The sequence below is a fragment of the Manis pentadactyla genome, chromosome 11, assembly GCF_030020395.1.
Source record: "Manis pentadactyla isolate mManPen7 chromosome 11, mManPen7.hap1, whole genome shotgun sequence".
Taxonomy (NCBI): Eukaryota; Metazoa; Chordata; class Mammalia; order Pholidota; family Manidae; genus Manis; species Manis pentadactyla.
In genome coordinates this window covers 121,220,566-121,236,392 of record NC_080029.1, presented here as the reverse complement: position 1 = coordinate 121,236,392, position 15,827 = coordinate 121,220,566, and the positions used below count along the sequence as shown (strand labels likewise).

General features: G+C 42.8%; 1 protein-coding gene across 7 annotated transcripts in view; it reads right to left on the bottom strand.

Moving 5' to 3' along the window:
• Nucleotides 1–14,891, bottom strand: part of PML (PML nuclear body scaffold) — a 40,387-nt gene extending 25,496 nt beyond the window's left edge. For all 7 annotated transcript variants that reach the window (XM_036907733.2, XM_036907734.2, XM_036907735.2 and 4 more), the window contains exons 1-2: nt 14,662–14,891; nt 12,631–13,097 (exon numbers count right to left, since the gene is read on the bottom strand). In XM_036907733.2, the coding sequence (XP_036763628.2) occupies nt 12,631–13,097; nt 14,662–14,859 (665 nt within the window). In that variant the 5' untranslated portion in view covers nt 14,860–14,891. The remainder of the gene's footprint in view (nt 1–12,630; nt 13,098–14,661) is intronic.
• Between the last annotated feature and the right edge of the window lie 936 nt (nt 14,892–15,827).

Here is a 15,827-nt window from a genome sequence, read left to right as displayed (position 1 = left end):
ACATGCTGAGCTGACATAGTTGAGGAAACAAGATTTCTAAACCAGGACAGGAGACGGTTAAGTGTATAGCCTGGGATATTTAATGAGCAAAAGCATTATTCTTATTGACCTCCCCTCCTTCAATTAGTCACTGGTTGAGAAGGTGGTTGCAGAGATGGGAGAATCTGAGGGCTCAGAGAGGAAGATACTAGAAGTTGGGAGAAGCATCAAGAAAAGATGAGAGGAGGAAGCCTGGTGTGTTCCACACTATTGTCTTAGGCTGGCCCCACACCCAAGAAGGGTTTTCCCTTCTTGTGTCCTTCCCCACTCCTTTCAGGGCAGGTCCCTGCTTGCAAGACACAGAGCTGGCGTGTCCACGGTGGGCAGTGTTGTTGGGCCACATCCCCCACTGAGTAGGCAGCAGATGCTTCGCTGCAGGGGTCCCCTGCCCGTCCTGCAATCTGCTCAGCAGTGAATGGCACTACCATTCCAAAGGCTCTCAAGCCAGAGACCAAGGGCAGTTCCAGATCCCCCCCCCCTTCTTCCACTTCAACATTCATTCATCATTAAGTCTTGTTGATTCTACCTTCATCTACTTAAAGAAATCTACTGAGTACCGACTATGTGCAGGCATAGGGGTAAGATGTAAAGATGACTAAGGCAAAATCTTGGTTCCTAAATTTGTCACCTCAGTTCCCACCACTACTGTTTTTGTTCTTGCACCAGTCGTGGCTTATCTCCCTTAGCACACTGTCCCTTAATCGGCCTCCCTGCCTCTGGTCTCTCCAATCAGCTCTTCCCAGTGCCACCGACATGGTATTCCTAAAATGTTATATGCTAAGGTGCTTACAATGATGCCCCTCAGAAGTATAGTCGGAATAGTACCAAGTGCAAAAACATTTTGAAAGCACCACATGAATTATATATTAATAAAGGAGGTTCAGTTTTTGGAACAAAGGTAACTTGGGGACAGTCACTGATTTTTATAATAATGTGGTACAGTTACACAGCATTGAATAGTAGTGAACATTAAGGCAGCATGATTTTACATGACAGCAAATGTTCCAAGGCCATAAGACAAAGTTTATCACACAGATGAGTAAAGTGAGCATCAAGTTATGTAAATCCACTCTAATTTCAGTAAATGAAATGGCAAAAGAGATGGACATAGCCAAAATAATCAGTTAATTAGCCATGAATAAGAGAACAACATTTGACGATTAAAGTAACAGTAACTCAACACTGTATTAGTTAAGTAACACATCGTATAAGCAAGCAGATTTTCTATTTAGTTATACCAATCTCAAAATACTTCACCAATTCTAACAGCTTTGGCAGAACAAATCTAAACTGTAGATTATGCCAGAGCAGGAATTTGTTACAAAATTCAGTGCCTAAAGTTAATCATTAAATGTTAATAGCATCTGGTAAAATAGAAAACAGGCAGTAACTTCTCATGTGACAGTTTTGATTTTCTCAACTTTTATAAAAATATGTACAAAATGATTTTATACAGCTTTGAATGTAGGCTGTGATTCTAATCTTTGTTATTCATTCAATAGCCATTAAATATATCCCCCCAAATTATAGTAATTCTGCTAAGATTACTAATCTAAAAAAAACTTTAAGAAATAATAAATTAAAAAGGAAAATGAGGAAGGAAAGGAAGAGAAAGAGGCAGAGTAAGAAATCTCACTGAAGCGAACTGGATTTTAGATTGAAGGAGCACGCCAGGTTCCAGAATAATTTGATACGAAATACTCAATGCCAAGCTGTCTTGGTTAAATTAATAAACTTGAAGAATGAAAAATATCTTTAAGCATCCAGACAGAAAAAGCAGATAAATCTGGCTTCGGACCTCTCCTTGTGAACATTCGATGCTGGAAGACAATGCTGCAAAGTCTACAAAGTTCTAAAGGAAAGAGTGTGGCCCAGGTGTATTATGCCCAGCCAAGATGTCATTCAAATATAAGAGCAACGAGGAGGCATTCCCATCACCAAGAGACTCGAGGCATTGAAAAAAAAAAAAACTTATTGACAACATCCATCCAATTAGAGCTAAATCAAAATAAAGAATTTGTGATAAGTGATGTGAAAGTAAAAGGACCAATGCTGTGCATCAGAGCTATTTTGACATAGAATCAAGACTAAACATATGGAAGTGAACCATCCTGATCTTTTCTAGCCAGAGACTCGGTTACTACTGTCTAAAATGGAAGTGTTTCACTAAAAACAATCATGACTCCAACCTTATAATGTTTTGGTAATTTTTTCCCTTAATCTTACATTTTTTTAAGGAAATATTTTAGGATGAAGAAACACTTCTTTGAAGCTCAGCAAGCCCCATGTTACTTCAGTATCTTTGTTACAGTCAAGGAAAATTAAATTAAACATTGCTTAAATAGCATGCTTCCTTTTAATAATCGAATTCTAAGGGACAATATACTGAGTTCTAAGCAAGCAGCTTTCAGAATCCTTTTTCGCACCTCGGCTTGGTTGTTAGCTGAGGACTGCCTGGCTGTAGACGCCAGCAGTATCAGAAGAGGTTGTACATATCGACAGTCGCGAACCTCTGAGGCCTGTTCTGGCCCTGACTGGGATAAGAACTCCTATTTGGGGGTTAGCTCCCATGAATGCTCTGGCCTCTCACCCCATTTATAAAGGGGAACAGATCTCTCTTCCTCAATAATCTTCCGAAAGGGTGTGGGAATCAAGATAACAGCCCAGGAATAACATCTCAAAAGACAGGAAAGTGCCCTTTAACACAGTGTTACCAAGGTAAAATCCAACAGAACAGCTCATTCTCTGACCATATGGAAAGGGGAAAGCATCTTATTGAAAAGGGGCTGCCCAGCTACCAAGGGGTTGGGAAGCTTCACTTGAGGCTGGCTTCAAACCTGTCCCCTGCACTTTGGTTTCTGCTCCACTACAAGCCACACCCCTGGAATCTTTTCTCTTCTTTGCTCTCATTTGCAGTGCTGGCCAGACATTCTTCCAAGATGTATTAAGGGCACCTTCTTCTTTCCCTTTGTATCATATGGACTTATACTTCCCCTGAAGGGAGCCACACACTCCCCAATCTCAGCCCCTGGGCTTTGCTTAACTAAGTCACATGTGAGCCCATGTGACTCAGGCTTAAGACATCCGAGTATCCCCCAGCAGCCTCGGGGAGCCTTTAATGGACAGGAACCTGATCCAGTCAGAGATGCACTGAGACTTGGCTTAGGATTTGAGGAAGAGAAACTTGCTCTTCCCTCTGGGTTTGAAGATGAGTGTGTATAAGCTCTGGAGCTTCTGCAATCATCTGGCAACCGAGAGGGAGATACCCTTCTGTGAATGGAGCTGACTTGGAGGAAAGCCAGGCCACGAGAGATACAAAGTAGGTCATAGTGATACAATTCGATATCTAATAGGGTCAGGTCAGAAGCCAGCCACAACCCTATTCACTTACATAAGCCATTCACCCATTGTTTTTTGCTTAAGCCACTTAACTAAAAATTTGTTTCCAATTTATAGATTTGTTTTAGTTACAACTCATAAAGACAAACCTCTTCAAGGAACAGCTCAAATGTCAGCTCTTTCAAGTTTTTCCTGATCCCCCCAATTAAACACAACTCTTCCCTCCTTAAAACTGGCACAGTCCTTTACCTGAACATGTCTTCTGATACTATGTGTCCCTGCCGTGGAACACACGGCTGTTCATACTGGCAACTTTTCTGTAGAAAGAAACCCTGTGCAGATTCAGACTTCAAAGAGAGGGATTGTTATTCACCTGGCAGCAGTGATCACAATGCTAAGCAGCCCTGTGGCGCTCCTCCCAGGCCAGCATTCAACCCCAGTAAGATCACCAATCCCCAGTAAGATGCAACTTCATGATACCTACATGGAGGGTACCAAGAGGGCACCAGGCAGGCCCAGGGTGAGGCCAGCCAGACATCTAGGGTACAAACTTTTAGGAGGTACTCAGTTCATGAGGGCAAGGGGGCTCCTTAGTTTAACCCTTGACATCCGGCTTCCTCCCACAAGCCCCAGACCTAAGCTGGCCCATAGGGATCTGCCTTTTCCACTTCCTCTTCAGTCAGCAGCCCTTCCCTTCTTTGCCACCAGCTTTGCCACTGCATGCTGCCTGCCTCTGCCTTGAGAACCCTCCTCTGGACCCTCCTCTGTCCAGCACGCCTGTCCCCTACATGTTGCCAATCATTCCTACTTCTGGTCTTGGGAACTCTTTTCCCAGTTATGACCTCATCACATGCCTCAAACTTGATTATTAGGTTTTTTGTTTTCTCTGCTCAACAGTAATTCAAGCTCTTTCTGGCTACAAGTTTTGATGATCCTGAATGAATCCCCCCACTCCATTTGGCCAAGCTTGGTGACCACCCAGACATGGGTCTCAGCTCCACTGGCAGTCCTAGGCCCGTATCACTCTGGGCAGAAGGCATTCCCCAGCACTCCTGAACACATACAATAGAAAGGCTGGCATCCACCTTGCCCTCCAGACCAGGCAGGCCCTGGCAATGTGAAACTCGGGCCCTCTCCCCACCCCTCCATCTCTGCATTCCTGCAGGTCTCATTCCCGTCTATATCATGGCCTCAGGCTCCTAATGGGTCTTCTCTTCCCTGGTCCAGATTCTTTCCTTCAGTTTATGTTGGGTACCTATACCCAATAGTATGGTGGTAAATCTCCTCAAATTCTTTATGGAATGGGGTGAAATATAAGTAAGCATGCAGCCAAAGAAACAATACTGGTCTCCCTGCTCCCCAACTTGCTCACTGCAATCAAAGAATCACAAACAGAGAGAGCATCTGATCATTTCCCTTTCTGCCTTAATACAGTGGGTTTCCAACAGAGCCCCACATAGCATCCAAACTGAGAACATTCTGCCCTGGAAGTAGGATAAAGTCCTACTTCCTCCAAGCCCCCACCATGTCTGAGCCTGGCTCACCCTTCTAGCCCCTCCCTCAGGCACATGCTCTCCCTGCAGTTCCTGAAATGCAGCAGACTCCCTAGTGCCTCTGCCTGTGCACATGCAGCCCCCTCACTGCCATTTCTCTTTCTCTAGTGTCAGGCTCAGTGGCACCACTTGGAAGCTGCCTTCCCCAGCCAATGCAGACTGTACAGGTGGCCTGTTCTGAGATCACTCTCCTTTGTACCTGCCTTCCTTCTTTTTACTGCCCTTGAACAAATTGACTGAGCACACACATTGCCAGACAGGACCTCAGGCAAAAGGCAGAGAAGAGTGTGGTATGGGCAACTATCACAGCACGCTGTGGGCAGCTTTCCCCAAAGCACTTCACAGCTTTAACTGTTAATGCAGACCTGGTTCCTCCACAGACTGTGACCTCGTGGAGGGCCAGAGCTGTATCAGTTTATATTTACAACCTAGCACCTAACACAGAGCCCACCAAACAGTAGGAAAGTGGCCTGAAAGAATGGGCTCCTTAGACATGACGATCAAATGCCAATGGGCCCAAGGCAGACACAGTCCCAGGGAGAATTACAGCTTAAAGCCCCTCCTGGTGCTGCACCCTAGCATGAGTCCTAAATCAGCTTGACGTCAAGGATGGAGTGGTTTATTACTAATTTGTGACCTGAAGAAATTGTGGGATACTTATGGCCCTGAGGTTTTGTGCAGAAAAACAACATTGAGCTTTTCCAGAGGCCACTGGTTAATGATGAAACAATGTGAATTATTGAGTGTGTTTATATGAATTTGTAAGTAAAACTGTGGGTTTCTAAAGCCATCCACATGCTCAAGGGACTGGGATCCTGCCCTCTTGCTGACTGGACCAGCCTTGCCCAATGTACCTGAGAGGAAATCCATCCCTGACCCCCCATTAGAGGGGGGACCACTTTTAAGTTACCATCACTTGAGGCTGTCAGAAGAGGCCCTGTTCTTACTGGGAGGTTTACATAATCGTTGCCAGCTCCTATCAGCTACTAAAACTGTTCAGTCTGGGTGTCAACATTTACCTGTGAGCAGACAACACAGAACCACAGGACCTATAAAGACAATCAGCAGCCAAAATGGGGACCAAACTGATTCCTGGTTCACACTGAAAAAGAGTAATATAGGAAACAAAACTTTCAAAAATTCGAAGTTTGTTTTTCAGGGAGATTTATGAACATACTACATTGAAAAAACAAAAACAGGCTGACAAGAAAAAGCATCCTGAGACCATTGTCTTTTTTTTGGCAACTAAAAAAGCATTGCTAGGAAAACACACACACACACACACACACACACACACACACACACAACACCCCCCACCCCCCACAAAAACCCCACTACTCCACATAGCGAGTAAACAGTAGAAAGGAGTCTCCTAAAAACAAAAAAAAGGGTTGGTGATTTAGAAAATCAATTCAAGGAACTCTGAGAATCTGGAAGAAAAAAGGCAAAGTAACACAATTAATAAAAATAATATTAAAGATGTAAAAAATGAATTTGGAGCTCCAATCTCAATATATCAATAGTTACAAAAAGAAAAGCAAATGAAGGGAAATCAATACATAAAAATGTAGAAGAAATTTCTTTGAGCTGAAGAAAGACTTGAATTTTCAGATCAACAATGTAATGGAGGATTATTTAAAAAAAGCAAAAAGACCTATACATAGATATAGCTTGATCACTCATTCCTAAGAATAAAGAAAAACTGTATTAAAATCCTTAGCAAACAAAAACAGATTACACATAAAGGAAAAATATAACTAAATTTCTCATGAGCAACACTGGAGGCCAGAAACTTATGCAACAATGTTTACATATTCCAGGATCAAAGAATTGTGATGGTGACCTGAGAATCTGACACCTAGCTAAACTTGCCTTCATGTGTAGGATATGCAAGATAAGAAACTTAAGGTCTAAAAAGAAAACTCTTTCTGAAAAACAAACAAAAAATTTACTTAAATTATTCCAGCCCTATGGGAAATTAATCACATTAAATAATTCAAGAAAGTGGAAGATACGCTAGAAGAAAAAGTTATTGTGAGCAATGAAACCAATGAAAATCCAAGATGATGGATAACAAGTCAGTTATGATTATTATACAATAACTTAAGAAAAGATTCTTAGACTAGGAAAGGCATAAGAATTTGGTAGTAATCTAGAACTGAAATTTCATGTTATTTCAAACTAAATCTGAAAATGGGAAGGGAATGAGTAGGGGAGAAGAAAAAGTATGCTAAATCAGTTTTCTCTAAATAGATAAGATTAGATAAAACTAATTAGTTTGTTAGGCAAAAAGACAGAAATGAGCAGGTGGAGAGAGAATAAGGCCAGTAAAGCCGACTAAAAGGGACTTAAAGAGTCAACCAGATAAAACCAAAGAGCCACAAAGGGCTCCGACTTAATTAGTTAATCAGTTGAAGTTCCAAAGATCAGGGAAATGGGACAAGGATGTGCCACTGTGAAATCTTAGCCTGCGAAAAATGCCCATCTTATTCTTTAACTGAATCTATATGCTATTCTTCCACTTCTTTCAGCCCCTTAATTAAGTAACTTTGTAACCATGACAGGAAATAGACCTCCTAAGTGTAAATAAACCTATGTGGACAAAGAATGCTGAGATCGGGATCAACAGTCACCTAAATAAACACCATTCTTAAGACAAAACTTCAAAGGAATTATGAATCACCTGCATACCTCATGCTTTATGCTGACCCCCCACTCAGAAGGCCCTATAGAACCCCAGACCCTAAACCCTTAAGCACGCCTCCACTCTGAGGTTGCCTGCTCCCCTTTCTTCAAGTGCATCACTCTCTCTGTTCTATTCCAGGTAAGAAGGGATGGGCTATTGAGAGCTCTGATTTGGGCTTGCAAATTCCCCTTGCCTGGGGGACCCAGACAGGACTGCAACTGTACACTCGTGCTCTCTCTAGTACCCCGCCTGAATATCTCCTTTTTTTGCCTTTGGAAAGTTCTCAGAACATAACCTCGCTCCATCCAGTGCTCTACTCCATGCAGTAGAGACTTACTTAGTTCCCACACTGTGCAGATCCAAGCGGACACTGAATGCCAGGTGACCCTGGTTTTAGCAGTTGGCGAGGGATCTGCCCTGGGCCGAGCAGGGGTTCAGTGAGCCTCCCATTCCTCCCTCTGTTCTTCCTTGCTCTCTGCTGCCTGCAAGGCAGCTGCCATTCCCTGCTATTCTTGCTTTGATGAATTCCTTCCTCACCTTTCACTTTGACTTCCCTGCACCTCCAAACCAAAATTTCTTCCTAAGAGTTTTATCTTATCTGTGTATATATATACATACACATGTTTTAATATATTTATTAAAACACATATATATGCACACACATGTTTTAATATGTTTATTAACAATTAAAAGATAAATGTAGAGCTATATATGTGTGTATGTGTGTGTGTGTGTGTGTATACAAAGAATACACATTTTTTAAAGTCTTAAGAATATGCTAGACCCCAAAGAAAATCTCAATATAATCTCAGATGTATAACTCTTATATTTTGACTGACCATATTGTGGAAATTAATATCAAATATAGAAACCAAACATCACAACCACTTGAAATTTTACAAACACATTTTCTCAAAACTCTCCCATCAAAGAGAACATTTTTTAAAAGAGAGAAGACTGAAAATATAGGTATTTGAGAACTGATTGACTATGAGAACTCTTCTTATTAAAGTTATGGGATATAGCCAAAGTCATACTCAGGAGTACTCAAATTAAATAATAATGACCACAAATAAATGAAGTTGGATAATGAATAATGACAGGAAAGTAGAAGAAATAAAATAATGATAAAAACAAAATGACTAATTAGAAAAAAGGAAAACATTAATATCAGTAAGCAATATAAGGAAAGATCCGAAGTTACTATGTTGAAAAGATCATGCATGGGAGAATATATTCGTAAATGACTCATCTGATAAGGGGTTAACATCCAAAATATATAAAGAACTCATACACCTCAACACCTAAAACACAAATAACCCAATCAAAAAATGGTTGGAGGACCTGAACAGACACTTCTCCAAAGAAGAAATACAAATGGCCAAGAGGCACATGAAAAGATGCTGCACATCATTAATCACCAGGAAAATGCAAATTAAAACCACAATGAGACATTACCTCACACCAGTTAGAATGGCTGCCATCCAAAAGACAAGAAACAACAAATGCTGGCCAGGATGTGGAGAAATAAAAACCCTCCTATGCTATTGGTGGGACTGTAAATTGGTGCAACTGCTGTGAAAAGCAATATGGAGGTTCCTCAAAAAACTTGAAATAGAAATACCATTTGACCCAGTAATTCCTCTCCTAGGAATTTACACGAAGAAAAAAAAAACCCCTGATTCAAACAGACATATGCATCCATATATTTATTGTTGCACTGTTTGCAATAGCCAAGATATGGAAGCAACCAGTGTCCATCAATAGATGAATGGATAAAGAAGATGTGGTACATATATACAAAGGAATATTATTCAGCCATAAAAAGAAAAGAAATCCTGCCATTTGCAACAACATGGATGGACCTAGAGGGTATTATGCTCAGTGAAATAAGCCAGGCGGAAAAAGACAAACACCATATGATTTCACTTATTTGTGGAATAAAAAAAACAAAGAAAAACAGAAGGAACAAAACAGCATTAGTTCATAGACACTGAGAAGGGACTAGTGATTGCCAAGGGGGAGGGGGAGCAGGACTGTTGAACCACTGTGATGTATGTTTGATAATAAAAAAAGAAAAGATCACTAGGATAGCCACAAATACACAACATTAAAAATAAGAAAGGGAATATAATTACAGGTATAGAAAGTTTTATATTATGAATGATAACTCAGGATGAACTGGAAACTTTTCCAGAAAATCTAACTCAAGATCCAAACCAGATTAAGTGGCAAAAAAAATCCACTGTTCAAAAAAGGCACCAGCCTCGGATAGTTTTTCAAGAAATTTCCATAAGCCTGAATTGCTTATGTTCTTTAAACTGTTCTATAACAGGGAAATTATAAAATGATTTTAACATTTCATGAGTACTTAATACTGTGTCAGACACCATGACAAGCAATTTGTATTTATTATCATGTCCAAAAAAGCTTACAAATTCACTGAAAGAGATTAGTATAAGATGGGTACAAAATGACAAAGAAATCACAAATACTCAGAAAAAATAATCACATTTTTAAATATAGATAATGGCCTGAGGAAAACAGTACTAAATGGAATCTAGCTATGAATTAAAATAGTAGTGTCACAACCAATTAGAGCTTTTCCCTCCTGGGAACTGAAAGAAGGTTCAACAGAAAGAAGCCTATTGTTGTAATTCATCATACTAAAAGGTGAAAGGATTTCCCCAAAAGAATATCCATTCCTGAGTTAAAAGCAAAATAACACCAACAAAACTGTAAACTAGAAATAGAAGGAAAGTTTCTTCATGTGATTTTTAAAGTCACCTAAGGAACTCAATAATAAACATCACACCAAACAGGAAAACATAAGAAGGTTTCTCATGAAAGACAGGAACAAGATAAAATTGCCTTTTCCACATCTTTACATTATTCAATATTGTTCAGGTGGTTCTGGCCAGCGAAACAAAGCAGCAGAGAGAGGACACACTGGAAAGAAGAAGGTTTCATTGCTTGCAGATGACATGATTGCTTTCCTGGAAAATCCAAAAGAATCAACTGGAGAATTTACAAGAATAAAAGAGCTCAAAGACAGCTAGACACATTAGCATACAAAAGCATTCGTGAACGTTAATGATAACCGGATGGAAATTGTAAGGGAAAAAGATTCCATTCACAACACTCTCAGATATTATAAATTTAACTATAATTTAAAAGTTCAACATTTGTGTGAATAAAACTGTAAAACCCAAAAGATGTAACCAGAGACTAAGCCAATTCTCTCCAGAGACTAATGCAATTTCAGTCAAAATCCTAGTGAATACGTAAGTTCCGAAACTGCATAAATAGTAAGCAAAAGAAAAGCAGAATTACTTTTGGAGAATGGAAATTTGCCCTATTAAATACAAAGCTACAGAATTCCTTAAAGCAGTAAGGATTAGCAGAGGAATAGCCAGATCGTTGGCACATAACAGAAATTCAGAAACATACCCATGACTATATGGGCACTTAGTACATGATTAAATAGGGCACTTTAGGTGAAGGCAAGATTGGATTACTAATAAAAGTTGTTGAGAGAACTGGATTTCCGTTGAACAGAAAAGCAAAGTAAGGACTCCTAGCTTATACTATGCACAAAAATAAATCCCATAGGAATTCAAGATTTAATTATAAAAACAAAGCCATCAAATTATCAAGATAGAAAGAAAATATTTTTAACACTGGCATGGGAAAATTTTTTCCTGGGATGATCAAAGCCAAGTACCATAAAGGAAGAGATTGATAGATTTGGACTTTATAAAACTAAAAACTTAAACACAACACATGTTAAAAGAAATATGAACTTGACTTTCTCAATTTAGAAAGTCAACGTGGGAAAAACATTCCCACTCTAACAGGCTGTTAGAATGGGAGACTAATTCCTGCAACAAACAAACAGGCGAAGGACCGAAACAGGCAATTCACAAACGACGAAACAAACACAGTAGTCAATAAACATAAGGAGAGCCACTGGCTCTCAACCTTCACGATGAGCAAAGAAATCCAAATTCAAGCTATAAAATTCGTTGTTGAGGAATCTGGGGGAAAGCATTCTGGTAGTGCTAGTGGTAAATTTCCAAGCAGGAAGCAAGCCACACTCAGTTAAACAGGAATGTAGTTCTGAGTATGTCAGCAATGGGTAGAGGATGCCTTCACTTTGCAAGCGGACTCGCCCCAAAAAAAGTACACACAGGAATCTTACACAAGTCATCTATTTGGGTCGCGGGGCTGGCAGAAGTCCAGGTGGGTATGTTACTGTCATTGGATAAAAGGGGGAAAATAAGACCTTATGGGACTATACACTCCTAACTGCATATATATTCACAAAGAAACTGCAAGCATTAAAAACTGGTAACAATGCCTAACTGTGGATGGGGGAGGGAGAAGTGCAGATGGGGACATAGAATGGACACTTTGCCCCCTAGTCTTTATAAACTGTAATTTTTTGAACCATATAAATGTATTATAAGAAATAATTAAAATCCTGTGCTGTTTAATTAAAATAATTAGAACTGCATTTGAAAATTTTTTTCATATATTCCCAGATAGCACGGTGTTGTGGTTTTGACTTTTCAGACAGAAACTACCTACCTGCATCAGCACCCTAAAATCCAGTTTATGGAGATAACCCATGGAAGCTTTTATGGAAAATTCCACCTTAAGACTTTCTAAAGGGCATTTGTCAACTTTTCATACCCCCTTCACCCAGCAATGGCATTTCTAAAAATTTATTCTGAAGAAATTACTGGAAAAGTGTGCAAAAATGCTGCTGCAACATTACTTATTACAGGGGTACGGTGGAAACTATTATTACCTACTCACATGGGATTGCATACATTTCTTTTTTGTGGTCATCGCTACAGATGCTGCTGGTCTGCGGACCACCTTTTTGAGTTGCAAGACCCTAGAAGGGACTTGTCCCACGTTTGCAGCTGTGTTACTCTTTAGATCTGCTCCTCGCACCTTCGGTCTGGCTCTTGGATGCGGCGCCCCACCCTGAGCTGGCCCACTCACCTGGTCAGCGTAGGGGTGCGGTGGTTGGGGTTGGAGCAGAAGATGTTGTTGGACTTGCGCGTGCCGTCCAGGAACTCGCGCACCGACTGGCTGCGGAGCTCTGACAGCGGCTGAGACTCGTGCTTGAGGAACCACTGATGCGCCTCGAAGCATTTGGCGCAGAGAAGCTGTTCGCACTCGAAGCACCAGAAGTCGGCAGGCTCTTGGCAACGGGTGCAAACTGCCTGCGCGTCTACAATCTGCCGGTGCACCGCCAGGCGTCGCTGGAGACTCTCGAAGAAGACGTTATCCAGGGCAGGCGCCTCAGCACCTGAGAGCCAGGGCACCTGGCAGATGCGGCACTGCATTCCCGGTGCCTCCAGGCATCCTGAGCACAGCGTGTGCAGACAAGGCAGCAGCTTCGGGCACTTGGCTTCTATCTGGCAGCTCTGGCATCGTAGGAACTGGAACTCCTCCTCCGTGGCTTGCTGCAGACCAGAGAGGGAGGTAATGTGTAAAGCCCCAGGAGTCTCCACCCCACCGGATATTGGTCCCTACGGCTGGAAGCTGGAGTGGGACTCCTTATTCCATTCCAGGCAGTCACTGGATGACGCAAAACGCAGGCTTATCAATACCACAATCCCCCGTTTACTCAGGCTTTCCCACTCTCATCCACAGTTTATTGAGCATCTACTTCCTCTAAGACACAGTACTAGGACCTGACAAACAAGGATGCGTAGGACGTATCTCTGTCTTCAAGGAACTCAATTTAGAAAGGAGATGCATTAAGTGCTCATCATATAACCTCATATAGAATGCTTAATACCGTTTGGTAGTGTCTCAAAAAGTTAAATATAGAACTACCCCTGTTCATAGCAGCATTACATAAGTACAATACCCCAAAAGGTGGATACAGCCCACGTGTCCATCAACAGATGGATAAATAAAATGTGTCTACACACATAATGGAATAGTATTCAGCTTTAAAAAGGGAGGGAATTTTGCTGCAGGCTACATGTAAGAACCTTGAAGACATTAGGCTAAGTGAAAAACACAAAGGGACAAATGCTGTGTGGTCCCACTTACATCAACTATCAAGGCTAGGCAAATTCAGAGAAAGAAAGTAGATTAGAGGTTACCAGGGGCTGGGGGGCAGGAATAATGAGCTTTGCTTACAGAGTTTGGAGTGATGAAAAAATTCTGGAAATAGAGGGAGGTGATGGCTACACAACATTGTGAACGCACTGCCACTGAATTGTACACTCAGACAAGGTTAAAGTGGTTAATTGCATGTTATATATATTTCACCACACACACAAAATATGGTGTTCTTTGTACTTCCATGAAGGGGAGCAAAAGGGTCTGGAAGAACATAGAGCAAGTGATCCAAGTACTGTAGTTCCTGTGCTGGCGGAAGGAAGGCTGGGGAGTGTGTCCAGAAGCAGAGGAAAGCGCAAGCTTGCAGGAGGAGGACCTAATAAATCCCTTATGGGTCGGGGTTGAGCAGACAGGGTGTTTCAAGAAAAGGATCCAGAAGGCTTCCTAGAGGAGAAATCACCACAGGAGCTGTGTGGTCTTCTTAGCCAAGCCACTTCTCTTCTCCAGGACACAGTTGCCCACTATCTGATCTGGGAACATGGGTTTTGTTTTTTCCCACACCTGGGACATGCCCCAGCTCCAGGCTGGCACAATAGGGCTCGCACCATTCTCCCTAATTTGTGCTCCCTCATCTGAGCCAGGGGCTAAGAAGCAAGTCGCCAGAGTGGGCAGGACAGTCCAGTCCCCAGTGTCACTGACCTGCAACCTCTTGCACTCCACGCACTCTCTGTGCTTGTGCAGCATCAGCCCAGAGAGGCTCCTCTAACTCATCCGTCTCCTTTTTACTCTCCCCACCCCTACCCCGGCCAGGAAGGTCAGAACCACAGTGTCCAGTTTTCCCTTTCTGTGCCACTGTTTAAGGCACTTGACCAAGGTCCCCTCTCTCTTCGCACCTCTCCCCGACCCTAGCAAATCAACAAAGCCTAAACCCCATCTCCCCAAACCCAGTAGTACCTCTGTGGGGCTGTGGATGGGGTTGGGCTGGTGGCCTTCGGAGAGTGACTCCGGGGGAGGCATGGTGGGCGTGTGGGGCAGTGCGGGGTCCTGTTGGGGACCCGGAGATCCGGCGGATGCAGATTCCTGCTGCATGGGCATCAGGCAGTTTCGATTCCCCGTTTCGATCTTGGAGAGCAGAAGAGCAATGAGAGGCATGCGCCAAAAGGAGGGTTCAGAGCTGTCCGAGGGGGAGGTGCCCTCTCAGGGCCCGCCTCTGGAGAGGAAGTGAGACAGGAGCTGGGGCGGTTCTAGGGGCGGAGAGGCAGACTGTGGCTTGAGTACAAGCCCAGAGCCCGGGAGTAGGGAGAGGGAGGGGAGGAGTAGACGCACAGCTGACCCGCGGGGTAAAGGGACAGTGTGGCAGAACTGACCAGGAGGGAGGCAGCCTCTACCCTCGGCTTTAAGCCATTCATTGGGCCCTCACTGGCACGGCTTTGTGCCAGTCCCAGCAGGCAGCTGGGGGCAAAGGGATGAGCCACATGTGCCTCCTGCTTTCAAAGAACCCCAGATCTAGTGGGAGAGCAGGCTCTAAAAACAGAGATTTTCACATAATATTGGGACTGGCTGGAAAGGAGATCCCTCAGCTGGGACTTAAAGGACCGGTGGGAATTTACCAGTGATTCAGGAATTGGGGGACTGCTCAGGCCAGCACATGCAAAGGCATGGAGATTTGAAACAGGAGAGCCTGTTTAGAAATTAGTTTTCGTCATTTTCAGGTTTAAAGGGGGACCCATGAGCAGTGTCAGCCCAGGTGTGGGCTGGGGCAAGATCATAAGGAAACGAACCAGTTCTATGGGGGAGAGAGAATCGGTTTGGAAGCCCGGGAACAACATGATGTGTTGCGCATGTTGGAACAGACCTTCTCACAACCTGGGGACGGGAGACCGTCTAGGACAGTGGCTGTGAGATGCAGAAGAGGTTCCTGAGTCACAGACACTGGGAGGATGCTGAGTGGAAATGAGGGGAACAAGGTGATGCCTTGGGTGATAGTTGGAAAGGCTGGTGAAGCTGAGGCATCAGTGGAGGAGGGAGGGAAGGGGCTGAGCTGATGAGCAGGTATGAATAGAGTGCTGGGAGGGAGCAGCAAGTTAGCTCTTGGCCAAAGGAAAAACATGCAACCTCCA